We start from the raw sequence: 13,426 nt of genomic DNA, 5'->3' as shown, positions 1-13,426 counted from the left end.
AATTTCCTTTTTTAAAGCCTTACTTACACAGCTTAGTGTCCCCATTGAATGGAAACTGATGTAACTTGTGCAAGATAAGTGAGAGAGGTCGGGGACTGTTTCCCACCATTGCCTTTTCCAATAAGCAGTGCATATTGGGGAAGGCTATACCCTAGGACCCTCCTCTACACAACCGAGGAAGTTCAGAATGGGGCTTACTCATGGGTGAGCTTCAGTAATGCCAAGTATTGCTTCTCTCCCCCCCCCCCCCGCCCTTGTATACGCAGAAAATTCTCACTGGCCTGGAGCACAAAAATGGTGAGATCAAGCCAAAGAGTAGGAGAAGGTGGGGTCTTGTTTCCAGGTCAACGAAGGATTCCGATGACTGGGCTGACTTGGATGACTCGGACTTCAGTCCATCCTTCACCAGGATTGACCTGAAAAACAAGAAAAGACAGAGCGATGAGACGCTGTGCAGGCAAGCGTGGGCACCCATCTGCGCACGGACTGCCTCTGGGTTTCTGAGGTTGTCTTCACATCCCATGCGCTGCCCAGCTCGTGCTGACCAGAACCTTCTTCTCCCCGTTCAGATTTGAGAGCATTCTGGACCTCAAGCCCTCGGAGCCCGTGGGTACCGGAAACAGCGCCCCCACCCAGACGTCGTATCCCCGGCGCGACACGCCCACCCTGAGGTCGGCGGCCAAGCAACATTACCTGAAGCATTCTCGGTACCTGCCTGGTAATAGCACTTCCTGCCTGTGCTCTGGTCACTGATGAGAAATCGCGTCCCCGGAATCTCGAGTTTGCAAAGCTTCTGTTTTGGGCGGTGGTGGGACCACCATAGAAATATTTGCTGGGCTTCCCAGGTGGCACTAGTGGTAAAGAACCCGCTTGCCAGTGCAGGAGACATAAGAGACTCGGGTTCGATCCCTGGGGTGGGTAAGATCCCCTGGAGGAGGGCACAGGCAACCCGCTTCAGTATTCTGGCCTGGAGGATCCCGTGGACAGAGGGGCCTGGCGGGCTATAGTCCGTAGGTCCACAAAGAGTTGGACACGACCGAAGCCACTTAGTTCACACAGGCTTTATATTTTCTTTTTCTTTTTGGCTGCACCTCGCTGCATGCGGGATCTTAGTTCCCCGACTAGGGATGGAATCCGTGTCCCCTGCAGTGGAAACTCGGAGTCCTAACCTCTAGACCACCAGGGAAGTCCTGGGCTTCACATTCTTTTCTTGCTTAAGATAAGAAATTTGGTAGAGGAAACGGGGTCCAGTCTGACAGAGTGAGGAACCAGGAAGAGCCAGGCAGCTCCCCTGTGGTCTCTCCAGCCCTGTATGCTCTCAGGAAACCAGATGGGAGCTTAGTCCCCTCATCTGGCTTTATGTACCACTGGGGTTAAGTGAAGACACTCTAGTTGGAGAGTGCTCAAGCATCTCTCCAGGTTCTCTGTATTCTAAGCATATAGCATTAGCCCACTGTTCATTCAGATTCATTCCATCGGTCAATCTGTATTGACATCATTTTGTGCAGGGTGCTGAGAATATGGTGGACAAAACAGCCATTTGGGGCCACTGGGTTGCCCATCTTCCAGGGTCTCCATTCACATCACAGTCTATGCAGTGACTTTAGCCAGCAACTTGTAGACAGTGTCCTCACCCTCATATTTTCTAGTGGTGGAAGACAGACCCTAAATAAGTGGGCACACGGTAGTTGCAGACGGTGACAGCAGATGTTAAAGGTTGATGTAATGGGGGCAGGAGCTGAGAGGCTGGGAGGGAACTCCATGTGCAGAGGGATGTGAGAACAGCATGCCCCACAGAGGGAACAGCCAGTGCAAAAGCCAGGAGGCAGGAAGGGGCTTGGCTTGTGAGAGGCTACATGGCCCAATCACTGTCAGAGAAGGATGATGTGTTAAGACATAGGAGGCATCTTTAGGGTCTTGTAAGAAATTTGGATTTTATTTCATGAGCAACAGGAAGCTCTTGAAGGGTTGTAACTGGAGGAGTGACATGGTGTTAGCAACATCTGTATGTGGTGTGGGCAAGGGACCCACAGGTTGTCACTATCGTCCAGGTGGGGGCAGTGGTGCTCAGGTTGAGGGGGTGGAGTCCCAGGGCAGGGGATGGAAGCCTTGCTGATTCACTGGCTCCCCACTGCCTTCTGCCTTGATTGGGAACAGACCTCCTAAATACTGCCAGGCCTTGTCAGGGATGGCACTGTGGCCTTAGGAGACTGGCCTGAAGGGAGACCTATTTTTTCTTGACTCTAGAGGAAGAAGAAGGATAAAGGATGGATTCAGTCTTTCTGTTCTGAAAGATAGCTGAGATGCCCGATGGCCATGGGAAGTGGGTGGTCCGGGGGCGGCAGGGGGGTGGGAGGGAGGGCAGTGGTTTGTCTTGCAGCTGAGATCAAGGCAGCCTGAGAAGTGAGGGAATCAGTGATGGTTGTTGGTAGAGACCAGAATCAGCACAGTGATGATGATCCATATGAGGTAAGGGGCTGGAATCTCAGAAATCAGAAAGAGGCAAGCAGAGGGCTGCAAAGCTAGGCGTGGCATTCTGGAGGGACAGAGAAGAACTTGGGCAGCTGATGGAAAGGCAGTAGTCTGCGAAAGTGGGCGAGTAGGAAGGCCAAGGGGCACTGAAGCCCAGGATGGCACCGGGGGGTCAAGACATCAGATGTGGACAGATCTGTTGGTAGATGGTGAAGACACTTCTGTCAGGCCACCTACCAGTGAGACAACCCACTCACCCCAGAGACAGCATCTTTCCTCTGCCACCTATCCAGTGGCATCATCACGGTCAGTTTTTGATTGTTGAACCATAGGAGGTCTTTGACAAATCGGACTCTGCATTCATCTCATCTCTGACATATGGTACAAGACTGAATATAAATTTTGCATTTGAAAAAACATTTTTGCCCTATTAGGAATAAATATAAGAAACGGTGTACTCCCGAATCCAGGCAAGGATTTTATTCCATCTAATCCGTGGTCCAGTTCTGGTTTGTCTGGAAAATCTTCAGGGACCGTATCAGTGATCAGCAAAATAACTTCAGGTGAGTAATGACGTTTTCTCCCTAAATGATAAGAAGCAGGTTCTCCGGGTGTGACTAGGTGAGTGCAGAGAGACAGGGGATGACAAGCTGTGGAACCATGAGGGCCTCTCTGGTGTGAAAGCCCCGGCTTTTTTTCTAGGCCTGTGCTCCTCTCTCTCACCTGGTAGCAGGCCCTGGGGGCTTGGCCAGCTCACTCCGGCTCTGCCATCAGGAGTAGCAGGGGAGGACAGCAGACTTCCCTGGCTCAAGGGGAAAACAGTCTTATGGAGTCTGGTGGGCTTCTCAAGTGGCGCTAGTGGTAAAGAACCCGCCTACCCATGCAGGCGACATAAGAGACTCGGGTTTGATCCCTGGGTCAGGAAGATCCCCTGGAGGAGGGCATGGCAACCCACTCCAGTATCCTTGCTTGGAGAATCCCCATGGACAGAGGAGCCTGGCGGGCTACAGTCGATAGGGTCACATAGAGTCAAAGGTGACTGAAGCAACTTACCACGCACGCACGCACAAAGTCTGGTTTCTGAGGCCCTGCTCTGTGGTCTGCAACCTCTGGGTATCACAGGGTCTGCCTTGTTCTGGCTTGTCCCTTCCATATGATGGCTCAGCCTCCGGCCAGGGCATCGTTGGAAGGTGGACAGTTTGGAAGGCGCTGCCCACACTTTTTCAGTAGATGAATGAATTTCAGGTGCACCCCACACAGGCAGCCCCTACCATGCGTGGCTTCCCCTTCCACATGCCAAGTAAACCCCTGGGCTTCTCTTCTCTCTGCCTTTGTCCATTCCGGCTTCTCTTCTCTCTGCCTTTGTCCATTCCATGTTCATGTATTTTAAGGAGTTTGAAAGGGAAAGAAAGAATATATCCACACCCACGTACCGACCACCCAGCATATAAAGTCAGACTCTGCAAACACACATGATTGCCTTTCCTTCCTTTGTGTCCTTCCCCTCAACCCCTGACCCTGTCCAAATTGGGTGTTTATTATTTCCATGACTTTTTTTTTTAGTATACAAGAAATACCTAGCATGGTTTTGCATGTTTTAAAATTTATATACATATAATCCTGGATCTCCACTCATGTTAATAATGCATTATAATGCATATATGCATTAATAATATATGTAGCAATTATACACACATAGAATATATTTCACATTTGTGTAGGATGACATATGCAATGTATATGTGTATGATACCATTTATTGTTTATACTAGCATATAACTTTTTTTAGAAGTTCAGTTTTAGTTGCTGATCAATATTATGTAAGTTACAGGTGTATGATATAGTGATTCACAATTTTTAAAGGTTGTGTTCCTTTTATAGTTATGAAATATTGCCTATATTCTCTGTCCTGTACAATATATCCTTGTGCCTTATTTTATACTTAATAGTTTGTACTCCTTAATCTCCTACCCCTTATCTTGACACTTTCCTCTTCCCTCTCCACATTGGCAATAATTAGTTCTCTATATCTGTGAGTCTGCTTTTTTGTTATATTCACTAGTTTGCTGTATTTTTTACGTTCCATGTGTAAGTGATATCATAAAGTATTTGTCTTTCTCTGACTTAGCATAATGCCCTCCAAGTCCATCCACGTTGCCACAATGGCAAGATTTTGTTCTTTTTTATGGGTGAGTAGTATTCTATGGTATATATGTACCATATCTTGATCCCTTCATCTCTTGATGGACACTTAGAACATAATTTATTCATCCAGTCTCTTCTTGATGAACATGAAGGTTGTTGATCATTTTTACAGTTAGAAAGAGTGCTGGAGTGAACACTGATGCCCCCTATAGGTGTGCACGTGTGACATGATCACATTAGGTTAAAGGCTCATCTTTGACTTCACAGATTTTGCCCAAATGCTGTCTGGCAGGATGCGGAAGTTGTGCCGTGTCCTTGATGCTTCTTGATACCGTCAAGATTGCAGATGTGTGCTTCTGAGGGTGTGCAATGGCATCTTACTGTGGCTTCAACCTGCATGCCCCACTGACTAATGAGGGTTGAGCATTTTCTCTTGTGTTTACTGACTCTACCTTTTTTCTGTCTGTGATTTCCTTGTTCTGATCCTCTTTCCATTTTCTTATTTAGTCATCAAAGTTGCAAAAGTTGCTTCAGCTGACCAACACAGCTCCTGATACATGAGCTCCAGACTGTTTTTTCCACTCTGCTTTAAGTAGTTGCCAAGAATGCTCTGTGTTGGGAAGACACAGAACAACTCTTCCTCTCATGTACTCTTCCTAATGGGTCTGACTTCCTAATGGATCTGTGTTATTTGTATAATATCCTTCATTATTCCACATACACCTTTAAGCCTTCATAATAAGGCTCATTATAGTAGATACTCACCCATACAACATGTATTGATTACTTGCTATGAGTAAGGCTTTCCATGGACCGCCGGGAACAGTAAGATGAGTAGCACCCAGTTCCTGCCCTTAAAACACTCTCAAGGCAGAAATGACATAAAAAGTGAATGTATTTAGTGAATTTTAATAATGACTAATTTTCTGGTTCTGGACAAGAATATCTCTGGTGTAGAATTACTTATAATGGCTAAACAATTAACATAACCTGTATGCTAATCAATAAGAGAAACCAGTGTGCTGATCAATAAGAGAACCATTACATGAGTTATGGTTTAACCATACTCTGGAATTTGTCCATACTAACATGGAAAGCTAACTCTTCTATATTATTGAGTGGAAAAAAGAAAATTCCAGAAGAGGTTAAACTGATTATTACAAACAGAAAGAAAATTCTAAATGTCTCCTTTTTTATAACAAACCAACCCACCAGCCTCCTTGTGGGTGCAGGCTACAGTCTCAACACTGTCTGTACACCTCACACCCTATCCCCCTGTCTTTCTAACAGTGTGGTGTGGTGGAATGTTCTGCTCTGAATTCACTCTTTATCCTAATGCTTTTCCCCATGAAAATCAAAACCCAGTTCTCTATTGCTCTGTGCCCCGGTCCTTTATCCTTGTTGGTGTCCTGTGTTTGTCTTTGCAGTAATGAACTTTTTCTTTTGCAAATCAGTTGGTTCCAGCTCTACAAGTTCTAGTGGACTGGCTGGAAACTATATCCCTTCCTTTCTGAAAAAAGAAATCAGTTCTGCTCTGCAGAGGGTCCACTTGGCACCTATTCCCGACCCTTCCCCAGGTAAGTTCTATTCGGGAGTATTATTATTTGTGAATTTATTCAAAAACATTTATTAAACAAGTGCTTTGTGCCAGATGTTGTAGGCCTAGGGTCCACAAATGAAGGAGACAACAAAACTCCGTGTCCTCCTGGAACCTGTACTCCACAGACAGCAAGTAAACCAAATAAGATGCTCCAAAGTGCTGAGGGGAGAATAAAGCAGGGAGTAGAGAGCGTGGGGGCAGGAGTGTAGGGTGCAGATGGCATTTTACATAGGGCGGCCGAAGGAGACCTCACTGCAGAGGAGCCAACTGGTAAAGATCTACAGGAGATGAACAAGCAAACTCTGTATTTTGGGCTGTTTGTGCATGGGCCTGCAGGCAGAATGGGCCTGGGAGATGCAAGGAAATGGCAACCCACTTACAATATTCTTGCCTGGAAAATGCCATGGGCAGAGGAGCCTGAGGGTCTACAGTCCAAGGATTTGCAAGAGTTGAACACAACTCAGCAACTAAACCACCACAAATTCCATGGGCAGGGGAGGCTGGGGACCTACAGTCCACGGGGCCTCAGAGAGCTGGACATGACTGAGCAGCTGAGCACACACAGGAGTGACACTAGTGTTTCTGGCCTGACTGCTGTAGGATGAGGTGGTCCCTAATTGGGAGAGCCAACTCCAAGGACATGGCTTCTCTTGAGCTCTGCTTTTCTGATATTTTTATCACCAAGATGCTCTTTGCTATACTTTGTTTATGTGGGCCCAAATCAATCAGACCCACCTTTCTCTTTCCCTACAGGCTATTCTTCCCTGAAGGCTGTGAGACCTCACCCTGGGCGACCATTTTTCCACACCCAGCCTAGAAGCACTCCTGGGTTGCTGCCCCGGCCTCCAGCCGCCCAGCCTGTACACGGCAGGACGGACTGGATCGCTAAGTACGCGTCTCGGCGATGACTGTCACGAAGCCTTTTGTAGGGGACAGTAGGACCCTGTCCCTCGGCCAGCTGGTATTCTACCTGCAAGAGACTTGCGGTTGGTGGAAAAGCAAACACTTTATAGTTATTCTTCTGAACTGAGACATTTCAATATTCTTTTTTAAAGTTTTTTTTTTAATATTGATTTGAATGCAGTACTTTTTTTTTGTACAAAGTTATTTTATTCTAAAACTGGGTCCCGTTATTTTCTTAAACAGCAGCATTTTGTATATATGGATTATGATTTAGCATTTTATACAGTCAACTTTGTAAGGAACTTTTTAAAGATTAATTGATTTTCCTTTGGGGTTCCAGATAATATTTTATACAGATTTTTTAAAATATAATAATATTGATGCAGTATTGCAACAGGGGTGCAATTTACAGCTACACGATAAAGGGTTATTTCCTCAATGTGTGTGGATATTTGTGAAGTGGTTAAATTTTAAATGTGGCATATTTGGTACTTTAAGCTTTTCTGGACTGATGTCAGCGCTAGAAAACTGACCATCTGCCATTTCTCAATACCATGTTATTGGTTTGACTTTTTAATACCGCTGTGCTGTTCTGAAAGTACTATTACATAATTCACTTTGTTTTCTTTTTACTCCCCATATGAAAGAACTCTAAGTAAATATTTTTAGAAATGTTTACAACACGTTTTTTGGTAGCTGGTGATATCCAGCTGAAACCAAGCTATGTCATCACATTCTATTCTCTTCCATTTTTGAAGTCACTTTCTATAAGTACCCATAAAAGGGAAGCTTTTGAAGCCAAAAGGTTCTCCACATAAAGGTTAACACAGTGACTTAAACTTACATTCCTGCCAAGATGCATGACCCAAAAGCAAAGTTTCAAAGTAGCAGAAGATTTTTTATTATCACAACCCTTAGAATGTTGTATTTAGCTCAGTTCTCCAGGCCTGGCCAGAGATAGACGAAGAATAATCATTGTCTGCCCTCTGGTCCAATTATCAGGGCAATTTGGGGAGCAAGAAAAAATAGATGGCAGAGGTCCCACTGGTCTGCGAAGTCATAATTACCATGATGTCAAGTGTCCATCACGTGCCACATTGGAAGAACTCTAAACCCTTGTGTAGTTTCTTTCAACATTGAGAACTCCGTTGGGCAGAGGCTGTTCCATTGAGAGGAATGTTTACAGCAATTTTGAAAATGACAAAGCTAGTTTGGAGACAGAAAAAGGAAGTCCACTCGGATCCACCTCTGTCAGGCACACTCACCTCCACTCGTGATTACCTGAAAGACAAGAAAGAAGGTCACTACCAGTGAACGCGACATCATCTCTAGAGTGTATAGACTCACTTTCTCCCCAGGCTCAAGTCACTTTTGTTTGGTTCTAGGATATAGCAAGTGGACTCAATGAAATTGTCATTTTTGTAAGTTAAAATGATAGGTGAAAATGAATATTGGTACTTTGATATGGTTCAGCCTAATAAGTGGGTAAATTTTTGTGTTGATATATTAATAATATGTTGTAGCCCATGGTTCCCAAAGGGCCCTCATCTAAAATCAGGGAGCAATTTGTGTTTTTGAGAATCTGACTCAAAAAGGTACTTGACCAAGCACCATGATTGCTGGGGGCATGAGAAAAGCAAATGATGGATGTGGATTTGAGAGGTCATATTTTCCTGTTAACAAGCTGGCAGCAAAGCTTCAGGAAATAAAAATGTATATGTAAGCACAACTTGAAGCTGAATTCATTTCTGTATTATATTCTCATTATCTCAGTCAATAGAGAATGTGTTTTCAGAGATGAGTCCTTTACTATGCGGTTAATATTTATTTCCCCTTTATTAGGAATAAAAAGTAAGTTAATCTGAAAGCTTACCCACTTTGCTAGAAAGCTGGTTTAAAATCGTAAATACCCTCTAGAGAGCCAGATGGATTGATTATGAATGCCATATTCTTGGTCCTCTAGCTTATGTTAAGGTCATTACATTTTATTTGAAAAACCTACTTACCTGGTTACTATATATTATAAAATTTTTTTTCTATTACTTTTGTAGGGCCTCAATGCAGAAAATATTTCACTTTTCTTCCTCTTTCTTTTTCCTTTATCAGCAGACAATTTCCCTTATTCACTTGAAAGTCAAGAAGCTGACACTGCATTGAGTAAACTAGAAAGCTGAAAAAAAACAATGTCAATTCTAAAGAACTAGCAAAATCCTCTAAAGTTCTCTTTTATTCTCACCCTGAAATGGGTAAAGGATGCATTGAGTATACAAGCTATTTACTGTAGAAAGGGAAAAGTCACCAATACTTTGTTAAGTAAGAAGAAAAAACTGCCTGTTGCCTGTAGTTTTAGTTACCATAAGATTATAAAACCTACTACAAGACACCAAGAGGAATGATGGGTTTAACTATACCTATCCACGACTGTACCTCATGTCAGGCATAAAGTTTTATGGGACGTCAGGAGATGGTATAGTGCCCAAGTGTTCGGTGACAGTGGTTATGCCAAAGGGTACATGTGTGAACTGCAGGGAAAGTTGCATGAGCCTAAAAACTATTCTTCATGTGATTGTTCATTTCATAGTAAGCTGCCATTAATTACTAAGCCCTCAACCAGCTTATATATGATTTAAATAGGAAGAAAACCAATTTTCTCAAGCAATTTCTTACAGATCTCTTCCTTAAAGGACCATAAACGTCTAGTAAATGGATGCTGTGTCATAGTCTGGAATGATAAAAAATTGAACACTTGACTCAAGACAACCCATGTAAAACAGAATTGTTTTTAAGTACAAATTACCAGTACTGTTGGAGTTCACAGGCACCATGTTTTCTTATGAAGTGGCATCAAGCCATTGTTTTGTGCCATTTAGGAGAGAAAAAGAATGCTGATGTTTTAGCTCATTGTGTGATCCAAAGCAATATGTTTATAAGAAAATGTTTGATGTACTAATTATTTTCTATCATTTAAAGCATACTGTAGCAACTTGTTTAATATATGTGGTTAATTTTTAGAATTATTTTTACAATTTCCAACCAAAGTACTGTATTTTATATAATTTATTGTGAGGACCTTCTCGTGGAAACCAACAGAAGACAAACTGGGGAGCAAATATCACATTAATCTGTATTATCAGTTTCTTACAGATACTGCTAATGTGAATTTAAAATGGCCTGAATAGTCTTCTGATCTCGGATATTTCAGTACTGATAGCAATTTCGTCACTTGATTTGATTACAAGGGAGCAACTAAGAATATATTTAATTATAAAGCAAATATTCATAATGATGAGAAGATAGGAGGACCGAAAACTATTTACTCAAGCCCCTTCTGAAGTAAAATGTTCCTTTTTGAATAGTTTGTCCTAAGGTGTTTAAAAACGTTAACTTTACTTAAGGAAAATTCTGCTCCAAATAAAGTTACAGTTTAAGAAAAATTGATTTGAGTGTTCTGTTTTTGTTGTTATGTTCTTCCATCAAACAATAACATTTTATTACCTAATTTGAAATTTTCATATTTTCAGTTCAGTTCAGTTCAGTTCAGTCACTCAGTCGTGTCCGACTCTTTGCGACCCTATGAACTGCAGCACGCCAGGTCTCCCTGTCCATCACCAACTCCCGGAGTCCACCCAAACCCATGTCCATTGAGTCGTTGATGCCATCCAGCCATCTCATCCTCTGTCATCCTCTTCTCCTCCTGCCGTCAATCTTTCCCGCCATCAGGATCTTTTCAAATGAGTCAGCTCTTTGCATCAGGTGGCCTGACTTCTTAACACCTATTAGAGTGTTTACTGCTGTGAAATTGGTAGCGTATACTTAGACCAGCAGTAGGAAGCGGTATTTTGCAATGTGGAGACTATTTAAATGTAAATTAGGTGACTAGAAATATTTTAACAAAACAAAAAGCACATCAAAACAATTTCTTGTTGCTGATTTCATCATGATAAATACCTACCTTGTATTTTTCTAGCTTTCATGGTACATTCACATATACAATATAAACCTTCCAAAGAAGCTCATACCTTCATGAATTCCATACAGGATTCCACAGGAAATTCATTTACCAAACATTCTTGAGTCCTTGAAAGAAGTTTGAGGGAAAATGATTTACCAATCAACCTTGTATTGGTGAATCCACAGATGTGCCCTAGCCCATGAGAACACCCCCGACCTGAGTGTGTCATCACCCCCATGAATCCACAGATGTTCCCTAGCCCATCAGAACACCCCTGTCCTGGGTGTGTCATCACCCCATTTGTCTGATGAACCCCCATCTCCTCTCAGCCCTCTCTCCACATCTTCAGATGCCCCACAGATTCAAGCTCTCAGTTATCCTGTTATCAAAGCCTGCTGTTAGAACAACTGAGACTGAATTTAAACCATTGTGACTCTCTTCCTGGAATGTTTACTCACAAAAGCTCTTAAACTGATTTTTAAAGCTCTTGATTTTTGTTAAGGCAATTTTACCTGCTACTGAGTGTGTGGGAGGAAGGGTCAAAGGCTGAGACACGTTCCCATGGCCTCTGAATATAAATATATATCCAGTAGGTAGAAAGACACCGTGAATAATACTGTCCCAGGCTGAGAGCAGCTCCAAGGGTCTCCAAGAATAGAATTAATTTCAGGGGCTTCCAAGGAGCAGAATGACCTAAGGGTACTTTCATAGAATGGCAAAATTATAACAGGACTTCTTTTATTTCTCCACAAGCCTGTTTAATGAGAGTCTTATGACACTGCCTTAGTTTCTCTTTCAGGTAGACAAGATTGCTAGGATGATGTAATCCCTAATTTATTAAGTTGGACATATAAAAAGTGTCCTTTTTTTTTTTTGGTTAGAAGAAAATAGTGAAATACCAGCAATTTGATATGGTTCAACCAATTAGAAGAAGCAAATGGATATAGAGGTTTAACTGATCAACAAAATTGATAATAGTGCTTTTCCTTGATCAATGGAAATGAATCTTTGCGGAAAAGTGAGCTGGAAAGAACTGATAAAGATCACCACCTCCAGCAGGTTTGAAAAATATGGCTTGCCTACCTATGTCAAGCAGTAATGTCTGTGTTAAGTCAGAATTAGAAAGATGAAACTGAACATATACTATTATTCCTGTTTGAAAATGACTTCCAGTTCTAGGGGTGCCCAGGTGTTCTTGCTTGCTTTTCTTCTTACTTTACATACTTTCTCTGGATACTTTCTTTTACTGCCAGATTAATCCGTCTCAGTCCTCTCTTCTGAGTTGTCACTGGCCTCTTTTTTTAAATGCTAAAAAAAAAAAAGAATTTTATTTTTTTTAGTTGAAGTATAGTTGATTCACAGTGTTGCGTTAATTTCTGCTATACACCAAAGTGCTTCAGTTATACATAATTCTTATTTACTATTCTTTTCCCTTATGGTTTATCACAAGACATTGAATATAGTTCTCTGTGCTATACAGTAGGACCTCGTTGTTTATCCATTCTATATGTAATAGCTTTTATCTGCTAACCCTACCCTCCCACTGGCCTTTCAACGGTCTAGTGACATTTACAAGTGTGTGGCTTGTGAGAATAAAAGACAAACCCATTCATTATTACGTCCCCCACATTTTTATGGAGCTAGAAACCAAAGCATCGTTCATTCTTTCTTCCCACAAGTGTTCTCTGAATGTCTTCTCTGCCCTAAGCATTATTCTAGGATCAGGGTATACAAAGGTACATTTTAAAAAATATGAAAACCCCCTAACCCGTTGGAATTTACATTCTATCAAAATTCCAGATAGGCAACAAAATAAATATATAGTATAGTATATTATATGACAATAAATGTTATGAAAAGTAAACAAGGAGGATGGAAAAGAAAGTGTGTGTGTGCTTAGGTAGAGGGCATCATTTTAGACTTCTCTTCCTCCCATCCACCCCCTTAATATCTTACCTTTTCTTACCTACCTTCTTCTAATTTGTGGTGCTATACTGTAATTCACACGGATATTTCCAGGTTTCTCTTTCCCCACCCTGCACAGTCCCAAGTCACTCTCCCTGTTTCTGCCAGAGAAATCTACAGAAAATAAAATCTGATCTTAGCAGTTGCTATAATTGATCAGCAGCACAGGCTTCTCAAGCTAGGTATTTTCGGGAACCCGTCCTGGGTGAAAACAATAGTCAACATCTATAGTCTGCGAAATAGGAAAGGCTGCCTCCGGAAACAATATATGCCTTTTGGAGGCATATATTTTTTAACCTTAAAATTTGTGTGAATTTTTCTATAATAATTTTGATAGTCTTAAAATATTTTTGAAAGCTCTAGCTTAATTACCACCTAGGTTATAGTTG

At 42.2% G+C, this 13,426-nt stretch overlaps 1 protein-coding gene and 1 long non-coding RNA gene across 7 annotated transcripts in view; one reads left to right on the top strand and one right to left on the bottom strand.

Moving 5' to 3' along the window:
* CILK1 (ciliogenesis associated kinase 1) overlaps window positions 1–10,554 on the top strand; it is a 30,276-nt gene extending 19,722 nt beyond the window's left edge. The window contains exons 9-14 of one of the 5 annotated variants that reach the window (XR_014061237.1): window positions 267–457; window positions 570–707; window positions 2,907–3,035; window positions 6,072–6,194; window positions 6,971–7,106; window positions 8,123–8,849. Coding sequence is in view for 3 of the 5 variants with exons in the window: in XM_081517357.1 (XP_081373483.1) it covers window positions 267–457; window positions 570–718; window positions 2,907–3,035; window positions 6,072–6,194; window positions 6,971–7,106; window positions 8,123–8,183 (789 nt within the window). In the remaining 2 variants the exon portion in view is untranslated. Of the gene's footprint in view, window positions 1–258; window positions 458–569; window positions 719–2,906; window positions 3,036–6,071; window positions 6,195–6,970; window positions 7,992–8,122 lie in introns of those variants that run through there. The other 4 variants (XM_081517357.1, XR_014061236.1, XM_081517359.1 and 1 more) reach the window with 4 other exon arrangements.
* On the bottom strand, window positions 7,998–11,487 carry LOC145516252 (uncharacterized). Of its 2 annotated transcripts, XR_014061240.1 has the most exons (4): window positions 11,368–11,487; window positions 11,140–11,197; window positions 9,127–9,290; window positions 7,998–8,401 (listed from the first exon to the last, which is right to left on the bottom strand). It is a non-coding gene; the product is annotated as an uncharacterized LOC145516252 (long non-coding RNA). The 2 variants fall into 2 exon arrangements; XR_014061239.1 differs by lacking the exon at window positions 11,368–11,487 and having other exon boundaries at window positions 11,140–11,294.
* Between the last annotated feature and the right edge of the window lie 1,939 nt (window positions 11,488–13,426).

Source organism: Giraffa tippelskirchi, chromosome 8 (assembly GCF_054371585.1).
Source record: "Giraffa tippelskirchi isolate mGirTip1 chromosome 8, T2T-mGirTip1v1.2.pri, whole genome shotgun sequence".
NCBI lineage: Eukaryota > Metazoa > Chordata > Mammalia > Artiodactyla > Giraffidae > Giraffa > Giraffa tippelskirchi.
The sequence above is the reverse complement of the archived record's forward strand: the minus strand, read 5'-3'. Positions and strand labels throughout refer to the sequence as shown.